General features: G+C 41.7%; 1 protein-coding gene across 6 annotated transcripts in view; it reads left to right on the forward strand.

Moving 5' to 3' along the window:
* bcas3 (BCAS3 microtubule associated cell migration factor) overlaps nt 1–21094 on the forward strand; it is a 681054-nt gene that overhangs the window by 9215 nt on the left and 650745 nt on the right. For all 6 annotated transcript variants that reach the window (XM_078422068.1, XM_078422067.1, XM_078422074.1 and 3 more), the window contains exons 2-5: nt 1415–1508; nt 8217–8271; nt 8674–8749; nt 15118–15224. In XM_078422068.1, the coding sequence (XP_078278194.1) occupies nt 1438–1508; nt 8217–8271; nt 8674–8749; nt 15118–15224 (309 nt within the window). In that variant the 5' untranslated portion in view covers nt 1415–1437. The remainder of the gene's footprint in view (nt 1–1414; nt 1509–8216; nt 8272–8673; nt 8750–15117; nt 15225–21094) is intronic.

The following is a 21094-nucleotide window of genomic DNA, read 5'->3' on the forward strand; positions in this document are numbered from 1 at the left end:
GTGGGGTAGTGTGGGTTTTTCTCTCCTACCAAATATCCCTTCACACACCGCTGCAAATATTATACACTGATCTGAGCTATGCCGCTTCTCAAACATGTATCGAACATCGTTGCACATCCATTCTTACCTGCTGCAAGTTTGAAAGATGTAAATTTAACCTATGCCACCCGACTAATCTGCAAACCACCATACAACGTTGGCAGTAGTTCATATGCAGGTTAATGATTACATAGCAACATTGCAAGATCAAGGTTAATGTTCTTCTACCGATTTTTGACCATCAAACTACCATTAACCATATCTCTCGAAATAATTGGGAATAAGAAAATGACTATGGTGGTGTACAATTTGGTTATTCATCATCTTAAATCAAATGTTAAATGGTTGTACATTCATAGCACAGAAATGCCCTTATTTTGGCATTAAATATTATCCACTAGACCAAATGACTGGTCTGAAAAGATAATGAACTAGTATTTTGTGAAGTTAAGGTTGTAAGGTTGTATCATGTTGTTGGGGACATTTTCTCTAACTTCATCTGACTGAATCCCCCCCCCCCCCCATTCCTTTCCTTATTCCCACCAACTGTATATGTGCCTTGATGTGTTTTAGGGGTGTTTACTTGATTTCATACAACAGATTTGTTAGTTTAGTTTAATAGTGGTGCAGTAGACCATAGGTGCTGGAGGAGGCCATTCGGCCCTTCGAGCCAGCACCGCCATTCAATGTGATCATGGCTGATCATTCTCAATCAGTACCCCGTTCCTGCCTTCTCCCCATACCCCTTGACTCCGCTATCCTTAAGAGCTCTATCTAGCTCTCTCTTGAATGCATTCAGAGAATTAGCCTCCACTGCCTTCTGAGGCAGAAAATGCCACAGATTCACAACTCTCTGACTGAAAAGGTTCTTCCTCATCTCAGTTCTAAATGGCCTACCCCTTATTCTTAAACTGTGGCCCCTTGTTCTGGACTCCCCCAACATTGGGAACATGTTTCCTGCCTCTAACGTGTCCAACCCGCTAATTATCTTATACGTTTCGATAAGATCTCCTCTCATCCTTCTAAATTCCAGTGTATACAAGCCTAGTCGCTCCAGTCTTTCAACATATGATAGTCCCGCCATTCCGCGAATTTACCTAGTAAATTTACGCTGCACGCCCTCAATAGCAAGAATATCCTTCCTCAAATTTGGAGACCAAAACTGCACACAGTACTCCAGGTGCGGTCTCACTAGGGCCCTGTACAACTGCAGAAGGACCTCTTTGCTCCTATACTCAACTCCTCGTGTTATGATTGCATTTGAAATATTTAATTGTTATGAAGTGTTTTATGACATTTTAGTGTTAAAAATTACATTATATGTGCAGTATCCTTATTTTGATTTATGAAACTAACAGTCTGGCTTTTTTTTCAGTTTAGTGGTACAGAAGAGAAGAGATGTCCACAGACTCTCCACTCCGTCCCAGCCGCAGTACTGGTGGGATAATGGTTCGACATCAGGCAGTAACGTAAGGAATTTATATGAATTGTTTAACACTGAATACATTTGCTGCTTGTTAAAGGAAACATTGGTTTTGCTGCAAAGTTTTGAGATTGTGGAACACTTCATCAAAACAATGAAATTAGTTGAAGGTTTGTACAATAACAAAAACAGGGGATGTTGGAAATACCCAGGAGGCATCTGCGGAGAAACAAATATTTAACATTTCAAGTCAAAACCTTTCATCAAAACTAGGAAAGTTAGAAATCACGTATGTTTGAAGTTGCAGAAGAATGCGGAGGGTGGAATGAAAGTAGAGAATGTTTGTGACGGGGTAGAAAGGAGAGTGAGAGAGAGCGAGAAAGAGAAAATGCTCGGATTTGTTAAGATATTGGCAACATAGTTGAGAAAATAATAAGAGGATTGGACAGAGTTAACATGGATTTATGAAATTGAAATTGAAACATAATTCTTTGAGATTGTAACTAGCATGTGATTCAGAGCTTCCAAGCCTTAGTAATTCAAGCACTAATTCAAATAGATTTTATATGCGAAAGTTCCTGCCTCCATCGCTGTGTTCGAGAATGCAATGATCCTCTGGTTGAATTTTTTTCCCTCAGGTCCCTTTAATCCTCTTCTCAAATATATGCCCACATAATTCAAATATCTTTGTTATGGGGGGGAGTGGAATTCTCACTATTCATCTTATCTTTACACTTGTAACTTTGTATACCTATCTCTGCACCACATTAACCTCCTTTGTTCTAAGGAAAACAATTTCTCCTTGTAACTGAAGTATTTCATCCTAGGCAGCATCCAGCATTCTCTTCATCCTAACCAGTATTTCCACTCTCTTCTCAGAGTGTGGCTCTCGGAATTGAACATAATACTCCAGCTGTGGACTGACCAATGCTTCATAAAGTTGTAACATGACCATCGTGCTCTCTAGTCTAGTATACGAAGAACAGCACCCCAATATGCCTTCCTTACTTTCTTAGCCATCCTATGTTTTCACCTTTTTTCACTGGCTGGAGTTTGCAAAGACTGGCCCTTCCCCCCACCCCACCCCACCCCTCTGCAATCACCAATTTGCACATCCTCACAGAATGACTCCAGTTTAACAGTAGAAATTGCGGAGATGGATAGGCTATTCACAAAACAGAAAAGCCGGAAATCTCCAGGACCGGACAATGTTTCCCTCTCTACCCTCAAGCTCTGTGCCGAACAACTGGCGCCGATCTACACAGACATTTTCAACCAGTCCCTGCAAACCTGCACTGTCCCTGCATGCTTCAAGGTCTCCACTATTGTCCCTGTACCCAAAAAGACAAGGATCACTGGTCTTAATGACTACAGGCCTGTCGCACTTACCTCTGTAGTCATGAAGACCTTTGAAAGACTTGTGCTGGCCCAGCTGAAAAATATCACAAACCCCCTGCTGGACCGCCTGCAGTTTGCATACAGGGCCAATAGATCGGTGAATGACGCAGTCAACCTCGGCCTGCATTTCATCCTCCAGCACCTAGATCGCAAGGAGACATATGCCAAGATTTTGTTTGTGGACTTTAGCTCTGCTTTTAACACCATTTTGCCAGAGGTACTACACTACAAACTCTCCCAGCTGACTGTGCCTGAACCCCTCTGTCAGTGGATCAGCAACTTCCTGTCGGAAAGGAAGCAACATGTGAGGCTGGAAAAGCACATCTCGGACCCGCAGACCCTCAGCATAGGAGCACCGCAAGGCTGCGTACTCTCCCCTCTCCTTTACTTTCTCTACACCAACTACTGCACCTCCACAGACTCCTCTGTCAAACTCCTCAAGTTTGCGGATGACACTACCCTGATTGGATTGATCCAGGATGGGGAGGAATCTGCCTACAGATGGGATGTGACACAGCTGGCGTCCTGGTGCCATCGCAACAACCTGGAGCTCAATGCTCTTAAGACAGTGGAACTAATTGTAGACTTTCGAAGATCCCCCTCCCCTCCCCCCACTCACCATCAACACGGCACGGTAGCGCAGCGGTAGAGTTGCTGCTTTACAGCGAATGCAGCGCCGGAGACTCAGGTTCGATCCTGACTACGGGTGCTGTACTGTAAGGAGTTTGTACGTTCTCCCCGTGACCTGCGTGGGTTTTCTCCGAGATCTTCGGTTTCCTCCCACACTCCAAAGACGTACAGGTATGTAGGTTAATTGACTGGGTAAATGTAAAAATTGTCCCTAGTGTGTGTAGGATAGTGTTAATAGTGTGTTAGTGTGCGGGGATCGCTGGGCGGCACGGACTTGGTGGGCCGAAAAGGCCTGTTTCCACGCTGTATCTGAAATATGAAAATAAAATATGAAAACAACATCATAGTCACATCTGTGGAGTCACTTAAGTTCTTTGGAACCATCATCTCCAGGGACCTTAAATGGGGGGCCACCATCGACTCCACAGTCAAAAAGGCTCAACGGAGGATGTACTTCCTGCGGCAACTGAGAACACAATCTGCCACAGGCAATGATGGTCCAATTCTATACTGCTTTCATTGAGTCCGTCCTCACTTTCTCCATCATGGTCTGGTTTGGCTCAGCCACCAAGCAAGCCATGAAGACAAAGGAATTGTCCTTAGACCGAGACAGGATTGTGTCGAGACACAGATCTGGGGAAGGGTATAAAACAATTCCTGCAGCATTGCAGGCCCCGAAGAGCACAGTGGCCTCCTTCATTCTTAAATGGAAGAACTTTGGAACCACCAGGACTCTTCATAGAGCTGGCCGTCGGGCCAAACTGAGCGATCGGGGGAGAAGGGCCTTGGTCAGGGAGGTGTCCAAGAACCCAATGATCACTCTGCCAAAGCTCCAAAGTTCCTCTGTGAAGATGGGAGACCCTTCCAGAAGGACAACTATATCTGCATCACTCCACCAATCAGGCCTTTATGGTTGAGTGGCCAGACGGAAGCCACTCCTCAGTAAAAGGCACATGACAGTCCTTTTGGAGTTTGCCAAAAGGCACCTAAAGGACACTCAGACCATGAAAAACAAGATTCTCTGGTCTGATGAAACCAAGTTTGAACTCTTTGGCCTGAATGCCAAGCGTCATGTCTGGAGGAAACCAGGCACCGCTTATCACCTGGCCAATACCATACCTACGGTGAAGCATGGTAGTGGCAGCATCATGCTGTGGGGATGTTTTTCAGCGGCAGGAACTGGGAGACTAGTCAGGATCGAGGGGATGAATGGAGCAAAGTACAGAGATATTCTTGATGAAAACCTGCTCCAGAGTGTTCTGGACCTCAGACTGGGGCGGAGGTTCACCTTCCAACAGGACAACGACCTTAAGCACACAGCCGAGACAACGCAGGAGTGGCTTTGTGACAAGTCTGTGAATGTCCTTGAGTGGCCCAGCCAGAGCCTGGGCTTGAACCCGATCGAACATCTCTGGAGGGATCTGAAAATAGCTGTGCATCGACGCTCCCCATCCAACCTGACAGAGCTTGAGAGGATCTGCAGAGAAGAATGGGAGAAATTATCCAAATACAGGTGTGCCAAGCTTGTAGCGTCATACCCAAGAAAACTTGAGGCTGTAATCGCTGCCAAAAGTGCCTCAACAAAGTACTGAATAAATGGTTTGAATACTTATGTAAATGTGATATTTCAGTTATTTCTTTTTAATTACTTTGCAAACATTTCTAAACACCTGTTTTCGCTTTTTTATTATGAAGTATTGTGTGTAGATTGATGATTAAAAAAAATGAATTTAATCCATTTTAAAATAAGGTTGTAACGTAACAAAATGTGGAAAAAGTGAAGGGGTCTGAGTACTTTCTGAATGCACAGTGCATCCCAGGAGTCTACTGGCGCTAGAGTAGTTTTGTGTTGGGTGTATTTGATCTCAGTGTGTTTGTCAGAATGCTTCACTATAAAGCACTGCTCTTTATAAATCTGTTCCATCATCAGTGAGGGCATATGGGATATGAACTTTGGTATCATATTCATTTTCTGGCCTGTTCCTCATAGCATTTGATTCTCCTGTAGTTGAAAAATTAGTTACTTAACCACGTGAAGGCTCATTTGATGGGCAGTTTGATGGTTGAATAGAGCAGCAACTAGATGGAACTTCTCCATGTTCATTGGCCTGATTGATACATCTCAAGACATAATGCAGGTCTTGATTTGTTAATGACTGTGGCTACAATGTGGTTGCAGCATTAGCATATCTGAGCTGCTGATGCTTTATGACATTCATTTTTGCAGCACTGTGGCACATTCCATCCAAATTTTAGTATTTGATCTATTTGTTTCTGATAGTTCAGTTGGTCCTGAATTATGATTTTTTTTGTGCTCTGAGAACAGCAGAGATCTTTTTTGTCATGATCAAATTTCAACACATGTTGCATTTCCAGCATTTTAGTGATCGGTCTTTTACATCTCTGCAGAATTTTCACTGTCATTTTGTTGGCCAATTCATTTCTGCATGCTGAGGTCTTGGGCAATTTAAATTTGGCATTTATAGAACAAAACATTTTACTACTCAGTTGTTTGTCATTGATACATTGAATTGTGAATATTCTGCTATTTTTACTGCTGGGTATCTGATTTTCATGATGCAACTGTTTATTTAAGTCCAGACCAACCTTTCTCCATTAATTCATCGTCAATCCCTTTGGCCAATAGGTGGTGTATTCTACAGTTCTATCAACTCTTTTACTCCAAATTCGTGTAGACTTTGCTGCTTTTATTTTGCTTCACTGTTTTATCTCCTGCCTGAATAGCATGCACTATGTTGGCCAGTGTGAACAACCAATTCCAGTTCCTGGATGGTGAATGCAGTGTCAATGATCTGCTCATAAAATAGTGGCCTGCGTGAATTGTTATTCATAGTGTGACAGCCAATGCCAAACTTTGCACTTACCAGGTTATGGTCACAAATAGAAGCCAGCTACTCTTCTCAAGCTTGATAGGACCTATTTATATGTATTGCATTTATTTTGTGCGTGAAAAATACATTTTGTCCTCGAGTTCAGGACAGGCCAGCTTGGTACTCTTTGCATTACCATGTGCTCTTCCCCATCTGCAGTGTACCCAGGACAGATTTCCCTGGATAATAGGATTTTAAAATAAGGTTGGGTCAAGTATGATAAAAAGCTATATGTCCTTGAAATGAGGTTTGGATTGGTTGTGGCCTTAGATGGTTCAACTTTGGATTTTGATTTGATGCCCAAACAAACCATTGGTTCAAAAATCCTCTGTCATTATTGTTTTATCCCAATTTATACACAAAGTGGTACAAGAGTTTGTCTGTTCATTAATGCAGATGTGCTCATAGTAAATGCTGTTTAGATGGCTGCTTTGGAACCTCGCATAACATTTAAATCCAATTAATCTGCATGAATTTCAAGTTTTGCTTTTTTGAGTTATGATTTGTTGACCAATGCTAAGAGTATCCTTTTTCAGGCCTTCCAGTCCTTAAATTAAGGAAATGGAAAACAACAGCACAAGGGCAGCACAGGAGTGTAGCTTGTAGACCCTCTGCCTCATAGTTCCAGGGCACTGGCTTCAATGCTGATCTCACATGTTGTCAAAGTGGAATTTGTACTTTCTTCCTGTGATGACAGGCTTTCCTCTGTGTTCTGTTTTGCTCCCACATTCCACAGACTTGGGGTTGGTCGGTTAGCCACTTTAACTTGCCCCTAGTGTGTGGGTGAGTGGTGGAACCGATGGAGCAGAAGCGCAGGTGTATGGTGTTGGGGAGGAGGGGATCGCAGGTTACAGAGATTGTAGAATTAATGTAGAATTTGTATAAATGGGTAGTTAATAGTTCGTGCAGACTTAATGGGATAGAGACCCTGCTTCTATGCTGCCTCTCTCAAATACTCTATAATTGTGACAAAATGAAATGAACAGTTTGTTAAAAAATCTTTTTTTGAACATTTCTATTGATTATTCATGAATGCATTCACAGTGAGAGGGAGTTGAGTGCCCAGTCAAGAGTGTTTAATTGTCATATGTACCGGCAATAGAAAGATAATTTTTTACTTGCAGCAACTAAACAGACCTGTATATGCAACACATGCACAGAATATATATTAAACCAAAAAAAAAGAATAACTGTAACACCAGTGCAAAAAACCCAAAGTCCTTAGTGTAACCAAAGACACTCAATGGATGTTCATGGTTGAGGTTAGTGTTGCGAGGTTACTGTTGTGTGATAAGTTGTTTGACAGTTGCAATGGTGTTATGAAGAGGTTGGTTATGTTCAGGATACTCTCCCCCAGCATATCAGGGTATAGGTGTTAGTGGATGTAGACTCAATTGTGGCTTCAACACAGAACGGGATAAATATGCAAAAAAATATTTTCAAGGCTGTGGGTGGAGAGGTGGGGGGGGATGGACCTGGCTGGTTGTTGTTACATGGGGCTCTAGTGGACTTGATCGGCTGATTTGGCTGCTTCCAATGCTGTCGTATTTGCGATCCTGTGCATTGGTCATCAATCTCGTCACTTTCCAGATAGCTTAAGGAAGCAGTATGTTATGCAGGCAAATGTGTTGAGTGAAGATACAAAGTAGTTGGAGACTAGGTAATTTGATGAAAAAATCTGAATTGTGTGCAATTGGATTTGGTGACCCTATATGTGCAATTCCCCCCAACTTTGGTACCTGAAACAAAATCTTCTGGTTATCTTCAAGATATGGTTGTGTGATTCTAAGGTAATTTCGAGTTCTGTTGTGAAATATTTGTGTGTTTATTTTCAGGGAGCAGTCATACATGGAGAGTGTTGTCACCTTTCTGCAAGATGTCGTCCCTCAGGTCAGTGCTATAAGTGTGTTTGTTGGATAAAAGCAAACAACCAATGTGAAAATAGAATGTCAAAATCACGATCAAATCTATCAACATCTGAACAGTGGGAAAGAGAAAAAAGGTTTTAATTGAAGTACCATCATTCAGGACATCCAAATGCTTTTTGTTGTGGTTTAAGCTACCAAGCTCTTTTGCCTCTTTGCCTTTATTCATTTAAATTATTTCTTCAAATCTTTTACTGAGCTTCTGGTTATTTTCCTTTATGTGACTTGCTGTCAAATTCTGTTTGATAACACTCCTGTGAAGCACCTTGGAATGGTTTACTGTTTCGTTGTAATTGCTGCTTACTGCGGAAAACATAAGTTTTCCACTGTTTTGAAGTTTTTCCCTCTATATTGCTTTTCCTTCTAGGCATACACTGGCTCGCCTCCAACAGATGAGAAGGAAAAAATCGTCTGGGTCCGTTTTGAAAAAGCTGATATTAATGGTAAACGTATTTTTCTTTTGTCAGTTCTTGCAAAGTTTCTATCATGTCTATGCAAAATTGTGAACCAAATTCAAAATCCAAATTCATTGTAGCTGATCTTTATTTCATTGCTTTGTGGATATTCACAGGTGAGTATTCCTGAGGGGAGAATGTTGCCCTTGATGCTGAAGGAAGTTTTTAACCAGCTGTGACATCTACGAGCCCTTCAGCTGGTAATTCAGCAGGTCAGGTAGCATCTTTGGAGGGCATGGATGGGCAACATTTTGGGTTGGGACAGTTGTTTGGTGTCACCGATCTATACCTTCCAGAGATGTTAAATGACCTGCTGAGTTACTCCAGCACTTTGTGTTGTACGCAAGATTCCAGCATCTGCAGTTCCTGTGTCTACAAGATGGCTATGGTTGTTGATCATTACAGTGCAGGATATGCTGCTTCAGGCTTGTGTCCTAGACTCAGCCATTTCTTCAGACTGGCAACTTTGCCGGCCCTGTTTTGTTCTGGCCTTCTCTATCAATCTGAAGAGGAGTTCCGACCAGAAATGTCACCTATTCCTTTTCTTCAGAGATGTTGCCTGACCTGCTGAGTTACTCCAGCATTTTATGTGTATCTTCGATATAAACCGTCATCTGCAGTTGCTTCCTACATTAATTATCATATGCACTGGGAATGGAACAATTCAATTCTTACTTGCTGCAACTTTCCAGGCACGCCAAATGCAACAAAAAAATTAAATAAATATGCAATGAATTCTAAGTTATACTCAGTAAACCAGACCAGGGAGCAGTCATGAACTACTATCTACCTTATTAGTGACCCTCGGACTATCTTTGATTGGACTTTATTGGCTTTACCTTGCACTAAACGTTATTCCCTTATCATGTATCTACACTGTAAATGGCTCGATTATAATCAGGTATTGATCGGATAGCACGTAACAAGAGCTTTTCACAGTGAAAAGCTCTTGTTACGTGCTATCTTTGGTACACGTGACAATAAACTGAACTGAACATAATAGTGCAAGCCAAAGTATGAGGTACAACATTAAAGACCATAGTAGGTTGGTGCTGAGGTAGGGTTGTGGTTAGGATTGTACAGGGTGGCTTAGGAACATGATAGTTATGAGAAGAAGCTGCTCTTGAACCAGGAGGTAATGGTTCTTAGTCCCCTGTATCACTTTCCCGAAGGTTGCAGTGAGATGAGAGCTTGGCCAATGTGGTGTGGGTCTTTAATGATATTAGTGACCTACTTGTAGCAGCGTCTGCTCTAGATCCCTTTGAACAGGAAGATATCAATACCCATGATGGACTGAGCAATATCCATCACTTTCTGTAGCCTCCTTTGTTCTCGGGCGTTTGAATTACTGAACCAAACTGTGATGCAATCAGTCAACATGTTCTCCACCGTATACCTGTAGAAGTTCAATAGAATACTTGGCGACATGCTGAATCTCCTCAAAACGCTGAGGAAGTAGAGGTGTTGTGAGCTTTCTTTTTGATTACATCAATATGCTGGGCCCAGGACAGATCATCAGAGATATGCAGGCTCAGGAACTTGAAGCAGTTGACTCCCTCCACTATTGTCCTGCCAATGAAGACAGGTGCATGGTCCCTCAACTTTCCCTTCCTGAAGTCAACAATTTGCTCCTTTGTCTTGCTAACATTGAGAACAAGATTGTTGTTATGGCACCATTCAACCTGATTATTGACCACCTTCCTGTGATTCATTGTTACCCAAATATCGTGTAACAGTGGTGCTGTCATTGGTTAAGTTCAAAAAGGCTTTGGAAAGGTGGAGAAAGTGAACAGATCAGTAGATGAGGCAGGTCTGTTGATGAGGAAGGCAGGATCCAGTTGCATAGGGAAGAGCAGAGATCCAGTTCCCTAAATTTGCAAGAAATAATGGTGCTGAACTCCGAGCAGTTGTTGATGAAGGAGAGCCTGACATACCCATTCCTGTTGTCCAAGTGGTCAGGTGAGAGTGGAGAACCAGCAAGATTGCATCTGCTGCTGTCGATCTGTTGTAGGTGATTGAGGTGGGTCCAAATCCTTACCATGGCAGGAGTTGATAAGTGTCATAACCTCTCGAAACTCTTCTTCACAATGGATGTTTTGAAACATTTTTGCCACTGTTGAGAATGGATTTATTAGCGATTGTTCCAGCTCATTCCAATTACTTATCATTCTTGCCCTTGGCATAAATATTTGTCCAGGAATAAAGGAATTTCTCATGAGGTTGAAAAGGGAATTAAAAACGAATTCTAAGTTTAAATGCTGGCAGTGCACTCTCAGTCAGTCATTATTAATTGTTGAATATTTCAGTGCATGTCTATTGTCAGAATAAGCATTTTGCTATTAAATCAGACGATTAGTAGGCTATTTATTTTGGGGATCTAAAGGCTGGTATATTTTGCTTGATCTTTTTATTCACATTTTTTATTTTTGTGCAGTATTTTCCATTTATTGCCATTTTGATTGCTCAGTTCAGTGAAGATCATCATTCGCAACACATGCTAATCGTCAGTTGCAACATCTTGCAATTGTGCATTTTGCTTAACGTGCGATTTAGTTGCACTAGGAATAGCTGTTCAATGAAGTAGAAAAGTAATTGTAAATGTGTTTGCAGAGTGTAAATATAAATGATGATTTAAGCTTAGTGCTTCAGCATAACAGAATCTAACGTGCTGTAATATGTGCAGGAGTGGAAACTTTAACAAAGCAGAATGGCCCAGGGCAATTTGAAAATAGGAAACTTGATACTGATGTGATATTTTTATTGGCGTGAGTAAGGAAGTGAGCACAGAATTGGTGGAGGAATATTAAGTGTTACACGTTAAAGAAGAGAGAAAATCCTTTGTTAACATATACAAAAAGAAATATTGGTTGATGCTTCAATTTCTTTAAAAAAAATCTTTAAGCTTGCTGACTTGGCCTACCACTTTAGATCTCCAGAGACATAGTCCCATATATCCTGGAGCCAATCCATTCATGTTAACCTCAGACCTGTTTGGAAGCCAGCCCTAAGCTGTGGAAATGTGCTACTAGTTGTCTGAGCTCCATATACAATGGTTTTTAGAATTAATGTAAAGTGCATTAGTCTCCATTGGGAAATATAAAACTCCCACTTTTATATATCTGCAGCTGGAACCTGTATTCGTCAAATTTACTGTATTTGTTTTTCACATTAAAGCTACTTTTGTTTGAGAGATTTTTTTGTGAATTTTTAGGTGTATTTTAAACCAGTTGGATTTAAAACAAAACCAAGCTTCACAACAAAAGTGGAGTACATGTAGTTCTGCTATAATGTGTGTTTCCATAACACAAATTGGATATAACGCGAGTGATGAATTAGGGAACACTTTTTGCATTACACAGGTTGAATTGGTTATAATGTGATTTCGATAGACATAAAGCAGTGGAGGAACTTAGTGAGTCAGGCAACATCTCTGGAGAAAAAGGGTGGGTGACATTTTGGGTTGGCACCCTTCTTCATACTGAAGGAAGGGGATGGGGAATGTGAAGAGCTGGAGGTGAGAAAAGACCAGGACCAATCAGGGCTGGCCCCAAATTACCTCAGGCATGGTAAATGGATGAGGTCAGTATGGGAATGGGAAGAAGAGTTGAAATGGTTGGCAACCGAGAGTTCCACTAGGCCTCGGCGGACCGAGCGTAAGTGTTCAGCGAAACAGCTGCAGAGTCCAAGCCTCCTTCCTCCACCCTAGTAGTTTTTCCAGTTCCACAGTTCTCCACATTGTTTTCCTCTTGAACGAACAATAGGCTTACCAGCCACTGCCCTGCCCTACCTGAGGTCATTTGTGGCCAGCCCTGATTGGCCCTTTCTCGCCTCCAGCTCCCCCTTCCTCCCCACCCCCCCCCATACTAAGTCTGACGAAGGGTCCCGACCTGGAACGTCATCCATCCTTTTTCTCCAGAAATGCTGTCTGACCCGCTGAGTCACTCCAGCATTTTGTGTCTATCTTTGAAATTGACGAGAAATCATGTCTATTGGTAATGCTATTCAATTAAATAATGAATACAGACTTTAGTATTTTTAGCTTACAGTACCAAAAATTGAAACTTATTGCATTTGAAGCCACCTTTCATTTTTGAAATTCTTGCAGTAAAAACAACTTTTCAATTGCGAGTCTGAAACTCTCAACCCCTAGCCCACTTCATTAACACAATTGTCTTTATAATCTGAATTACTATGACACAAGGTTTCATAGGAACACAACTATTGATTGTAGTAGAACTACCCATACCTGTTACTTCTACCAGTGGTAGTATATCAATGATGATGTTATGTAGAAGTATTTAAGACTAATTTTTATCAGATGTATGTGTTTGTTTTTTTTTGCTGTATATTATGTTCACTATTTTCAGAAAGCTGACCAAATTAGCGACTCATGATAATGTGGGTGTTGAAGTACAAGTGAAAAATTGTTCCTTGGAATAAAGATGGTCAATTTCAAAAATAATTAAATGCAAATCAGTGATCTTTTAAGTTTCCATTGTATACAATGTTACAATTTAGGATCTTTGCATGTTTCAAGCAAGGTAGACCGTTAGGCCACTTGACCCCTCAAATCTGCTTTGAGATTTAATACATTTACGATTGATCAGATTGTAATCTTAACTCAACTTTCTGAGGCTGGAAACCTTTTGCCTTCCTGCTTTTCAAGAATCTAGCATCTTTTGCTTTAAAAGTACTCAGACTTCCATTATTCTTTGATAAAGAGAATGCCAAGACTCTGTTTTAAATGGGTGACCCCATAATTATTTAACAATGATCTCTACTTCTAGATTCTCCATAAGTTAGAACATCATCTCCACATCCTCCTTGCTAAAACACCTGGGATTTAAACTCGAGCTGATGCAAGCTTGAGCCTTTCCAATTTCACTCATAAGACAACCTAGCTATCCGAGAATTTTATTCAAGTAAACTTTCCCTGAACTGCTTCCAACACATTAAACATGCTTCCTTAAAAAAGGAGACCACTATTGAACACAATACTCCAGATGTGGGCTTAACAATGTTTTTCTCCCTGTGTCTGTGTAAGTTTTTGTCAAGTTCTCCAGTTCCCTCCTACATTGCAAAGTGTGCTGGTAGGTTACTCGGCTTTTAGAGTCGGTAAGTGAAGCAGAAATCAAAGGGCAGTCGATGGGCATGCGCGAGAAAATACAGTGAGGAGGATAAGAAAAGGGATTGATGGGGTTAATCTCTGCAGAGCCAGTATAGGCCTAATGGGCCAAATGACAGCCTGGACTTTCATAAATAAGTAATATCCCTTTGGCTCATAGACCTGACTGGATAATAAAAGATCAGATCAAGTAATTTGCTCCTTTTTACATACCAGGAATGAAATTATGCAGTGTAAAAACTTCTTTATTCTAATAGCAATGACATAAAATGTGCATATAGAAAGAATCTAGGCAGCCTCATGAGAAGAGAGAGAGTGTAAGTGAAATAGCTTGGCTTTTATTCTTTGCTACGTGGCAAATTTAAGAGAGTCTCTGCTGCCATCACCAACCACAACCAGAATGAGGTCAAAATAATCTTCATTATGACCCAAGGAACTGCAGATGCTGGAATGTGGAGGAAAAGTCAAACTGCCGGAGGATCTCAATGGGCCGAGCAGCATCTGTGGGGAGGGAAAGGAATGATGTTAATGCATGTAGGGCTTTGCTGTGTGCTAAATGAATTTACTATTAATTTTGAGTGACTGCAAAATTTTAAATAATTGCACACGAGTGCTTTAAAAATTTCTGCAGTAGTGGTATAAGAATCCAAATGTTTGAAGTACAGTCTGATGCTAATTGTACCAAATAATCATGTCAGTATGGAATGGATTGTGGTAATGATGTGCAATGCCCTGCTGCTTCTATTTAATGGGTTTAGTGCTGCTGACAGGAAATGAATCTCTTGGCAGAGCTCTTCCACTGATAGAAAAGAAAAAGAGACTGGCATTTATATAGCATCCTTCATATTTAATACCTCACGATGCTTTTGAAATTAGTTATAAATGAAATGTTGGACGTTTTGTGCACAGCAATGACATACATTTGGCAGTATGATTATGACCAGTTAATCTGGTCTGCTAATGCTGGCTGAGGGGTAAATATTGTTCAGGATACTGGAGAGAGCTCATTTGTTCTTGTCATGCCTTGGATGTTTTGCATCCATCTTGGAAAGCAGACTGAATCTTCCTCGATAGACACAAAGTGCTGGAGTAACTCAGCTGGAGAACGGGCTGGAGAATGGAATGAATATTTATCGGACATTTTGGAATGAGCTGGAGATTATTTAAGTCGAAGATGTTACCAGCATGGATTCTCACAATTGCTGTAATGTAACCATAAATCTTTTTGCAGATCTTGCGAGAAATCCAGAGTATCATGAGATGAACAATGCTGGAAATGATCCTCCATTGCTGCTACTTATTGGATATGCAGATGGAATGCAAATTTGGAGCATCCCTGTAAGTCATTATTTTGTCTTATTTACTTTTTTAAGTGCAGTACATCTATTTTTCCCAACTTCAGCTTCCTTTGTTGACTTGTTGATTTCAGTAGGGTGCAACTAGAGAAGTGTAACAACTCTCCTTTTTTTAATTGGGGAGCGAATTTTTTTTGCAAAACTGCTCTTCATTGTTGTCTAAGAACTTGTGTATTTGTTTATGTTTGCACATACGCAAATGAAGATTTAGGTTGTAGTGCTAGTGATTTTCGTGCAAAGGCTGGTGATGGTCCTGTTACTGACTGGTGTGTGATTGGTAGCATTAGGCCTTAGATCACACACCAGTATCAGCTCTTAATGGAGAGAGTAAAAGAGCAATTATGCACATACAACTACAGACTAAAACTATAAGTACCAAAGTATATTTCGTTCATTGACTAGATGGTATTTTTTGCTCTTTGATTATAAGAAGACGAGATAAATCTGTTGCTATGTGATGGAAAAAGAAAAGTCATTGTGTATCTTTATTTTGTATGCTGGTAACATTTAAAAAGTTACATTTTTATTGCAAGAAATTTAAGTACAGTCGTAAAGATGTTTTGCTTCATTTACACAATGTGATTCCACATCTGGAGTATTGTGCACAATTTTTATCTTCGCACCTTTAAAAACACATGAGTAATACAGCATCTCTTGGGATAACCAGCTTGTCATATGAGGAAGGATTGAATAGAGTGGGTGTTGGTTCTTTAGTGTTTGGAAGAGTGAGAGCATTCAACAGGGTAGATATGGGGAAGATGTTCATCTTCTTTAGATGAACATCTTTCTCTATAAATGTGAAGGTTTTATTAAAATCAATATGAAAGGATATTTAACTACCAGGCAACATGAGGGCCGAGGGCCTTAAATATAAGATCATTCCTAATAAATTCATTACTGAATTAAGAGAAAACTCAGGGAATAATTAGAATGTGAAACTCTCTGTCTCAAGAAGTACCCAATATGTACCAATAAACAGACATTCATTTAAGGGAAATAAAAGTGGTAGAGAGGAATGTGTAGAAAGGAACTGCAGATGCTGGTAAATACCAAAGATAGACACAAGTGGTGGAGTAACTCTGGGTCAGGCAGCATCTCTGGAGAAAAAAGGATGGGTGACGTTTCGGGTTGGGACCCTTTGATTCCCTCTTCCCTCACCCACCCTTGTCATCCTACTAGTTCCACTGTTCGCATCCTTGTATCCCTTTATTATAATCTCTTCCCCAGCCAACAATGGGTTATTATGGGCCCCACCCTTCCTTGGTCCTGCTTTGTTCTGGCCTTTTCTTACCTTCAGTTCCCTCCCCTCTACTTTCAGTCTGAAAAAGAGTCCAGACCCGAAACGTCACCCATCCTTTTTCCCCAGAGATGCTGCCTAACCTGCTGAGTTATTCCAGCACTTTGTGTATATCTTTGGGAGAGAGGAATGTTGGAAATGTTTATGTGTTGAGATGAAAAGAGCTGAAAGGTGCATTATGTGGAGCACATTATAGCCAGACTCTGCAAAGATCTGGGTACCAATCTTTTGTTGTGGATGTCAACAAAGTTCCATTTGATTGTCTGCTGGTGAAAGATTCCATGAAACAATTTGAAAAAAGTGTGGGCAGATGTCTTGATCAAATTTGGTTCATTAGCCATCACCAACAAGAAATATTTCGACATTCATTCACTGGTTATGATTATGTGTACTGTTTGCCAGTTGTTTTGTCATTCACTTGGGATCTCCAGAAGACTTAATGGGATCCTTTACAAGCTAAATATCATTGTTAGCTATGACTTCGATGGCACACGTGGTTTATAATAATAATAATAATAATATTCATTTATTGTCATTGCAACGAGTACAACGAAATTAAAAAATAGCCAATCCTGACGGTGCGTACAAACATATATGCAATAAATGCAAAAACAAATAAATACATAAATACAATTAAATACAATTATATTAAGTACAAGATTTTTTAACGGTGTTGCCTAGTGCAAAGGTAGTGTTCAGTTCTCGTATGGCCCTGGGGTAAAAACTGTTCTTAAGTCTGTTTGTTCGGGATTTGATCGACCTGAAACGTCGACCAGAGGGCAGATGAACAAACAGACGGTGGCCGGGGTGGGATGGATCTTTTATTATTTTGCCTGCTCTACTGAGGCAGCGTAGTCTGAACAGGTGCTCCAGGGAGGGCAGTGAGCAGCCGATGATCTTCTGGGCCGTCGTGATGACCCTCTGAAGGGCCTTCCTGTCCTTTTCTGAGCAGCTGGCATACCATGTGGTTATACAGTATGCCAGCACACTCTCGATGGAGCAGCGATAGAAGGACAACATGAGCTTCTCCTGCAGGTTGGTTTTCCTGAGGATCCTCAGGAAGTGGAGTCTCTGCTGTGCCTTCTTTACTGTGGTGATGGTGTTGGTAGACCAGGTAAGATCCTCTGCGATGTGCGTACCCAGGAACCTGAAAGCTGGTACCCTTTCCACACAGACCCCATTGATGTAGAGTGGGTCGTAATCTCCACTGGTTTTTCTAAAGTCAATTATAAGTTCCTTTGTTTTGGAGGAGTTCAGGACCAGATTGTTCACTGAACACCATGCTGCCAGCCTTTGGATTTCATCCCTATAGGCTGTCTCATCTCCTTCTGAGATGAGTCCAACCACAGTCGTGTCATCCGCGAACTTGATGATGGTGTTGGTGGGATGGGTGGGGGCGCAGTCGTGAGTGTAGAGGGAGTAAAGGATGGGGCTCAACACACAGCCCTGTGGTGAGCCGGTGCTCAGTGTAATGGTGGAGGAGAGGTGAGGGCCTATTTTGACGGTCTGGGGGCGGTTGGTCAGGAAGTCCTTGATCCATTGGCAGATGGTTTGGGAAAATCCAAGGTCGGAAAGTTTGGTGACCAGTCTGCTCGGGATGACCGTGTTAAAGGCAGAGCTGAAGTCGAGGAAGAGCATCCTCATATAGCTCCCCTGGTGTTCAAGGTGGGTCAGTGCAGTGTGAAGAGCAGTGTCGATGGCATCCCCTGTAGACCTATTTGCTCTGTAGGCAAACTGGTGTGGGTCGAAGGTGGGTGGGAGGCTGGCTTTGATGTGCTGCAGGACCAGTCTCTCGAAGCACTTTGTGATGACCGGTGTGAGTGCTACCGGACGGTAGTCGTTAAGACCGCTGATGACAGACTTTTTCGGCAGTGGGATGATTGTCAGGCAGGGAGGGATGGTGGATTTTAAAAGGGACAGGTTGAAGATTTTTGTGAAGACCTCAGATAATTGGTCTGCACATTCCCTCAGCACTCTGCCCGTCACACCATCGGGGCCTGCAGCTTTCCTGGGATTCACTGCTCTGAGCACGCGCTTAACATCATACTCCTGCACAATGAAGGTGTTGCTGTCAGGTGCTGGAGAGGGTGTTATGTCTGCCACTGTAGCTTTCACCTCGAAACGAGCAAAGAAACAGTTAAGTTCCTCTGCCAGCGAGGCGTCGCCGTCGGCAGTCGTGCGGTTGCTGGTCTTGTAGTTGGTGATGTGCTGGATGCCTTGCCATACCCGCCGTGGGTCATTGTTGGAAAAGTGGTCCTCAATCTTCCTCTTGTAGGACGCTTTGGCATCCTTGATGCCTCTCTTCAGGTTGGTTCTAGCAGCACTGTATAGAGCTCTATCACTAGACCTGAAGGCGGTGTTACGGTCCTTGAGGAGAGACCTGACATCCTTTGTCATCCAGGGTTTTTGATTGGGATACAACCGGATGCGTTTGTCGACGGTGACATTGTCAACACAGTTTTTGATGTAGCAAAGTACAGTTGATGTGTACTCCTCCAAGTCATGATCCTCAAAAATATCCCAGTTGGTCCTTTCGAAGCAATCCTGCAGCTGCGAGGAAGCTCCTTCAGGCCATGTCTTAACAGTCTTTATGGTGACTGGAGCTTTCCTCCTGAGTGGGGTGTATGCTGGAGTTAGGAATATGGACAGGTGATCTGACTGCCCCAGGTGTGGTAGTGGTGCTGACCTGAAACCCTTCTTAATATTTGAGTAAACCTTGTCTAGTGTGTTTTTCCCCCTGGTAGCACATCTTATGTGTTGTTCAAGTTTCGGGAGAACTGACTTTAGGTCTGCATGGTTGAAGTCCCCGGCTATGATGTGGGCTGCTTCTGGATATGTGCTCTGTTGTGAGTTTATTGCACCGAGCAGGTAGCCTAAAGCTGTGCTAGCGTTAGCATTCGGTGGGATGTAGACTGCTGTTACTATAACCCCTGTAAATTCGCGAGGAAGGTAAAAATGCCTGCATTTAACTGTTAGGGACTCCAGATCAGGAGAACAGTGGCTATCTATGATTTGGATGTTAGTGCACCAGCTGTTGTGCACGTAAATGCATAACCCCCCCCCCTTGCTCTTACCGGAGTCGATGTTTCTGTCCCAACGAAACGCTGTACGCCCGGCTAGCTCAATGGCTCCGTCTGGGATAAGTGGATGAAGCCATGTCTCTGTTACTAAGAGAATGCAACAGTCCTCCACGAGTTTGTTTGCTGATATCTGTAGTTTTAGTTCGTCCATTTTGTTGATGATGGATCTGGCGTTGGTGAGAAACATGCTGGGTAGCGGTGGTTTGTGTGGCTGCCTTTTTATTTATGATCAACTATGGTGCACTCCAGACTGAACTGTATCCTCAAGTATTTACAGTGCAATCTGCTTCATTTGTGAATGGATCTGATGAGAATGATGTTGCCTTAAGGACATATTTTATCCCATGTGCTGTATCCATTTATCGCACTAAAATCTCTGCATGCAAGATGTTCCAAGCATGTTTTTCTCTGAAGACAGAATGTTCATGGTTCTGATGGAAAAATCCCAGAAACACAGGCCATTTGAAATTAAAAACAGAAAATGCTGTAAACGCACAGCAGTGGCCCAGCATCTGAGAGAAAAATCAGGTACTGCATAATATGAGGAGCTAATGTTTTGGGTGGAATCCATCTGACTCGTTAATATTCTAAATTGCTCTGCCTTGAGCATTTCCTGATGTATTCTTGGAGGACTGAGGTGTCAGAAAAGGTCGGTGAGGTTGATTGAGTTGCCAAATAACTCTTTGAGAACATGCATGAGTGTGTGATATGAACTTATAAATGAAGAAGTCAACAAAATCAGATAATCATTATTTTGTAATGGAAAGTATCCACATTGATCAAATAAATGTGAGTGTTAAACAATTTGATATTTAAAAGTAAATCATGTCTTTGCAATAAAATTGATTCAGAAATATGCATATATTGCTGATGTTTCTGAGAATTTTACTTTCATCCACGTTATAGTTTTAGACCTTTTTCTTTTGGGTGTTCAATGGCATCTGAGAAGATTCTCTTGACCTCTTAATTCTTTCCAGCGTTCTAAATGTTTTTGCTCTTTCTCTTTTCCCTCCCCTTCTCTCTCTCATCACTCTTTTTTTCTCACATGCACACACATGTGTTGTCCCTTCATTGCTCCTATCTCGACTTTGTACTATCTTGTTTTTACTCTCCCTATGTCTATGTTTTTTCTTAATCTTGAAAGTGTTGCTTTCCTCCGAGCGTATCCTTTAAGTTTGAAGCTTGCCTTCTGGGGAATTTAGAATGTGCAACCACATCTAACTATCTGCAATGCACTAAAACCACAGCTGGTTTTAATTCACATTTATTTATCTAATAATTAATTCCTTGGCTAGTCAGTTTCGTTGAAACACTTCCCTTCCGCTAGCTTTTATCCCATCTGCTCTGTGGTCTACCTTGGAGTCAATTTGAAAGAATCTGAGCCAATTTCCAATAGACTCAGCTGTTTTGACCAAATGGTAGTATTCTTGAGGTGACACAAACTACTCCTACTTTTGTTGCTGGTAATGTTCTGAA

This window comes from Rhinoraja longicauda, chromosome 26 (assembly GCF_053455715.1).
Source record: "Rhinoraja longicauda isolate Sanriku21f chromosome 26, sRhiLon1.1, whole genome shotgun sequence".
In the NCBI taxonomy this organism is placed as follows: domain Eukaryota; kingdom Metazoa; phylum Chordata; class Chondrichthyes; order Rajiformes; family Arhynchobatidae; genus Rhinoraja; species Rhinoraja longicauda.